This window comes from Centroberyx gerrardi, chromosome 7 (assembly GCF_048128805.1).
Source record: "Centroberyx gerrardi isolate f3 chromosome 7, fCenGer3.hap1.cur.20231027, whole genome shotgun sequence".
Taxonomy (NCBI): Eukaryota; Metazoa; Chordata; class Actinopteri; order Beryciformes; family Berycidae; genus Centroberyx; species Centroberyx gerrardi.
Genome location: NC_136003.1, coordinates 29,697,003 through 29,703,064, shown reverse-complemented (window position 1 = coordinate 29,703,064; position 6,062 = coordinate 29,697,003). Strand labels below are relative to the sequence as shown.

General features: G+C 43.5%; 1 protein-coding gene across 1 annotated transcript in view; it reads left to right on the top strand.

Moving 5' to 3' along the window:
- The window catches only part of LOC139922111 (cytosolic phospholipase A2 gamma-like), a 48,051-nt gene extending 42,895 nt beyond the window's left edge, over positions 1-5,156 (top strand). Inside the window, exon 17 of the mRNA XM_078284528.1 lies at positions 4,991-5,156. Within this exon, the coding sequence (XP_078140654.1) occupies positions 4,991-5,156 (166 nt within the window). The remainder of the gene's footprint in view (positions 1-4,990) is intronic.
- The last annotated feature ends 906 nt before the right edge of the window (positions 5,157-6,062 follow it).

Here is a 6,062-nt window from a genome sequence, read left to right as displayed (position 1 = left end):
GGGGAAGAGAGGATCAGAGCAAAAGAGAGGGAGACAGAGACATGAAGAGGAAGGAGAAGAAAGAAAAACACTTAGGCTAATCTCTCTCTCTCTCTCTCTCTCTCTCTCTCTCTCTCTCTCTCTCTCTCTCTCTAGCCTGATTGCATTTATATTATTAACACCGTCTGAAGAACCGGCTCTCATCGCTCCCGTCTTCTTCCAGATCCACTTCTCCTTTCCAAATCTATCAAGCTTATTTCATGATATTTTTAGTCAAATTCTCTCACTGCACTGGCAGATAATATTGCTGGTTTCAATCAATTTCACTTGATTCATGCCAATATGACTTCTTTCAATAAATCATCATAAAACAATGAAGAAAATCTTTCTCCAAGACAATTTCACTTTTACCAAGAAAATGTCCTGAAACAAGTTACATTCTCCTGAAAAAAAAAGTCACATTTGTTGAAACTGGCAAAATTATCTACAAGTGCAGTAAGATGATTTCACAAAAAAAAATCCTAAAATAAGCTTGATAAGTCTGGATACAAGAGAAAATAACTTAACAAGTCTAACAGTTTTTGCAGTGTGCTTTTTTGTGATCAGTTGTTATTAAAGGATAATACTGGTTTTCATGCCAGTCGTCCAGGTTGCCTCTTTTCTTTCCATCCTTCCTGGTTTTTCTGCACACAGTCAGCATAGTTGCAGATATCAGCGCTCGTTTTCCTCCTTCAGAAGAAGCCGTTTGCTGCCGTTCATTCTTGTCCGGTCTGAAAATCAACTTCCACAGAGCGACAGAATCCATCACAGACTAAACACGAAGCCAAACTTTCTGTTTTCTCCTCATTTCGCTGGACCCTGGTCGAGTGTTTTCATCTCAGCGCTGCGTTACGTTTCCGCTCTGCCTCCTGTCAGTCAGCTGACACCCGCAGGAACAAATGAGTCTCCTCCAGGAAATAATCAAAAACATCTCAAAAACACGTCACTGTCACATCCATGGCTTTGATGTTGATTTAACACTTTGACACTGAAACGTTTGTACTTCAAAAACAATGGAAAACAAGTAAATGTTAAAGAATTAAATTACATGGCATCCATTCCAATACGATTGAGGGAAATGTAAACCAGACATAGACAGAAGTAAATGGGCTGTAACTCTAACTGACAGCGGTGTTCTCCGCTGCTGTGAGCGGTGATGGCCGAGTGGTTAAAGGAATAATTCACCCAAAAATGAAAATTCTGTCATCATCTACTCACCCTCATGCCAGTTGAAACACAGGTGAAGTTTGTCCATATAACACACAGGGAGGCTGCCAGCACAACTCCATACCATAGCAGTCTTCTCCAAAACAACTGAAGTCAATGGGGACCAGTTCTTCAGAGTTCCAGAAAGACCTACAGTATATTTACACCATAATTTAGTGCAAATCTTAACTACAGCTGATTGATTTGCAACAATATAATAGTGTGTAGGTCTTTCTATTCAGTGTGATTGTTTGGCTGTTTTTGTTTTGGAGCTCTAAAGAACCGGTCCCCATTGACTTCAGTTGTTTTGGAGAAGGCTGCTATGAAGTTGTGCTGGCAGCCTCCCTGTGTGTTATATGGACAAATTTCACCTGTGTTTCATTTGGCATGAGGGTGAGTAGATGATGACAGAATTTTCATTTTTTTGGGTGAACTATTCCTTTAAGGCGTTGGATTAGCAATCCAGTGGGTTTTCCCCTCGCAGGTTCAAGTCCTGCTCACAGCGCTCTGAAACACACTGTGCTTATGAATACTCGACTTTCTGTACAGCACATTTCTGTCTCATGCAGCTGAGGAAACGTTCACACTGTTCCGCTTTCTTCAAACTGCTGGTGTCTCTTTTTGCATTAAAGTGAATGGGGAGCGGAGTGCTTACTGAAGTCGAGAACAGAGGTTAACAGGTTATGGTTAGGCAACTAAAACTTTGGTTAAGGTTTGGAAACTAAAACAATTTGCTTAAGGTTAGGACACTAAAATGAATGAATTTTTTGAATTGAAACTTTGGCTGTATATATAGAAAGAATAAAAACCTTTCCTGTTTTCCATCGTGTCTCCTCCATGTAATCCAGTCCTGGGGAAATACATTCTCTCGTTTTATTTGCATTTTAAGACAGTGATTCTCAACCTTTTTCATATCAAGAACCCCTAATTTAGTACACATTGGGGCCATGGACCCGCATTTGATGAGAATTTGTCTCTTGAACCCAAGTCTGAGAATATTTTTATTGTCAGATATGATTTTGTCCAGAATCCCATGACTCTCTGTATTGTAGGTAGAGAGATAACAGTGAAGCTATGACCAAAATAGTCTTTTCTGCTGTATTCTCTAATTGTGTTAACTTCTTGTAAATAGATAGATACTTTTTTTTTATTTGTCCCCGTGGGGAAATTGGTTTGCAGCAAAATCACAAGGCATTTCATCACAACATCACAAAGTCACCAGTAGACATACTTGAACATACCCATATCATAATAGTCACAAATAGACATACAAAGTCATCAGTAGACTACTCGTAGACATAATAGACATACTCGTACATATACCCATACACATACCAGGAGGAGGGAGACAGGCCAGACCAGCTGGACATCTTTTGTGACCAGGAAGGATTTGTAAATGAAATAATGCTGAAGTTTAACAATTCATCAGTTTGCTGGGGACCCCCTGGAACCCCCTCAAGGACCCCCTGGTGGTCTTAAGACATCGTGCTCATTTCACGAAGCTTCATGAGACCGGGCCGGCTGGAGGGAGGAGTCCCGCTGCGGCCGACCGACTCTATTTGACATTTACTGTATGTTAGTGGACCTCAGGTGGCTTGCTCAGATGCCTCGTCTGTTTACAGCTGGAAATGAAGAAGGTAGAGAGATGGTGAAGAGCGGATGTGCTGCACTCACTCAGCTTATCGCTTTATCTGTCAGAGGCTGTTTGGCAGAATGCAGAGAACACCCACTATCATATCATAACCTCTTCAATGTGTGTGTGTAGACCTGTGTGTATGCAAACTTGCCTGTGTATGTGTGTGTGTGTTATATGTGTGTGTATGCAAACAGCCCTCTTTCTGTGTGCATGCATGTGTGTCTGTGTGTCTAAATCTGTGTGTTCATGTGTATTTAGGCCAGTGTGTGTGTGTGTGTGTGTGTGTGTGTGTGTGTGTGTGTGTGTGTGTGTGGGTGGGTGGTGTTACTACTCCATGAGTGGGATGGATGGACAGATAGATGGATCACGTTGGCATGAATCACACAGTGTGCCATGGAGCAAAGCCAGGAGAGATGCCAGGGAGGACTGTTTCACTCCTACTAGCACACATAAACACACACACACACACACACACACACACACACACACAGATGGAGAGGGGGAAATTTGCCAAGAAGTGAACACTGATGGCCGGCGATCAAACAGTTATTTGTGTCGATGGTGTCAATCTTTCTGAACAAAACACCAACACTAATAAATACAGAGACAGAGTGAGAATTCAGCTTCTGCACTGTGTTGTTGTTGTGTGTGTGTCTGTGTGTGTGTGTGTGTGTGTGTGTGTGGTCAGGCTTCACTGCCAGGGTTAGCACCATTCTCACAGGAACCTCCCACGTTAAAAATGTATGGTACTGTAAGGCACTTTGGGTAAAAGCGTCCACGCTGCTGCCGGGTGAAAAACTCCAACCTGTATATACCAGACAAAAACAGCCTCGTCTTCAGTCTGACTGCTGCGTTTTTGAGTTGATCCACTTGGTTTTGAAACGGTTTCATAAGGCCAAGGGCAGCAGAATTCGTCTCAACGCGTAGGAGAGCATGGGGCTTTCAGTTGAAGATAAAACATGAAAATCATCAAGTCACAAGGTTTTCACATGACAGCAGCGATATAATCAGAATGATCTCAAGTACTGAGCGTGTGTGAGATAAATTTGACTTGGTGCACGAGCAAATCGGAGGTTTATGTCTTTTTTTATCGCTGTAGCCCATATGAAACCTGTTCAAAACACGATTTCAAGGTTTCTCACAGGCTGCCAACATGAACATGAAACTGTGTAATTCCTGATAAGTTTGTCATGCGACAGCAGCACTGAAAGACACGATCAAGTCAAGTCAAGTCAAGTTTATTTATTTATATAGCCCTTTATCACAAGCATGTCTCAGAGGACTTTACAGAGAATGTGTCTAGCTAGATCTAACTAAACATAATCAGTGGCGAACAAAATTATGTAGGACAAACAGCGAAAAACACAAGGTAGGCAGGAGCAGATTTTAGCAAGACAAACAATCCACCTACTCTACATAGCCTAACCTACCCGGCAACCCAGCCTTAGACCCTAAATGCACACAAGGAAAAACTCCCAGGAAAAACCTTAGTAGGAAAAACTTGGAAGAAACCTTGGGCGGGCTGAGGCAAATAGGGATACCCCCCCCCCCCCCCCCTCCCGGGACGGCTTAGCGTGCAATAGGTGCCGGGCAAAACATTGATTAACGTGATGCAAGATGCAAGCGTGATGCTGAACTTAACTGGCAACATTCCTCACAAATAAATCACGATCGCACCTTTTGTAAGAAGATCAAGCCAGCAACGATGATTCATGTCACCGGGCTGTGACCATGAGGTTTTGGTGACATGACTAATGACATGAGGAACGCCACTGACTTCTGGTACAGTTTCCTGCACCATTTACACAGCTAGGTGTCAGCTAGGTGTGACCAGGTCAACTCAATGGAGATCATCGCTGTCTAGATCGGGTGTGACACATGTTAGTTTGCTTGGTATGGGTTGTTAGTAGGTGAAATCAATTTAAAATGTACCTTGACCATATTTAAAGGTTTATGACACACAACATATCTGAGTTGTTGTGTGTGTGGTACGATGCCAACACACACACACATGCCTACAATTCATGTTTGGAAAATGCAGCTCAGTAAGAATGTAGCTTGGTGCCGCTTGGTTTGTTTTTACTGGATTGAAGAGAAACACGTAGCGCCCGACTTTCCTGTTTCCTTCAGGGACAGACCGTTCCCGCTACTGCCGCTGGTGGAAAGGTGGCATCGCACGGCGTTTTCACACTCGGGACGTTTGCTGGAGTCGGAACCAAGCAGCCAAAAACCACGGGTGAATTTTGAAGCCAATAAGGAAGCGGCGGCAGGCGACGGTTCCTCTAACGTCCGCTAGAGGCCCGCTCCAAAAAGACTCCAACTCCATGCAAGTCAACGGGACCACAACCCAACTTCTCACTCAAAATATAAAGTCAATACATTTTTTCAAGAAGAGGTTTGGGTCTCAGTAGCTAATTTCACTTGTTCTAATGTGTTATAATTCTGCCAAACCATGATACATTTCACATGAGAGAGATGCATAATATCAGACCTCTGTGATGAAGGTTCGGACCATCGGCTCACACACACACACACACACCTACACACACCTACACACACACACACACACACACACACACACACGTAGACATACACACACACACACAATGCTATCTACAATCTGAGCTCCATGGTGTTTCCCAACATTGTTCTCTTCAAAGAGGTCGCTCTGAAAACTGTGTTGTTACACACACACACACACACACACACACACACACACACAATGCTATCTACAATCTCTGGTCTTCAAAGTCACTTCAGAAGCGGTGTGGTAATTGTGTCATTTCTCCCCTCTTTCGCCACGTGTACACACACATAAACACACACACACCCACACACACACACACACCTTACATGATGTCTTCATTGTTCGTTGACCTAGATTGCCACATTCACACCTGTGTGTCCCATCCCTTTATACCAGTGAAGTTACATTCCACTCATTCTTCTCTCTCTCTTGTCCTCCTTCCCCACCTGTGAGAACCGGCGTGTCGGGTTCAGCCCCTCTGAGGTGTTTTATACGTTCTCCATGAGTTTCCCCCCCCCCACACCGCATCTGTCCTGCAGCAACTACTGAATTTTTTAATCGGTTCCCCTTTGAGGATGGAGAAACAGTGCAGAAGCAGTGCAGCAAGCATGCAAACTTAGCAACACTTGCATATTTAACACACAGTTGGCCCACTGCTCCTCCCTGACCACAGCT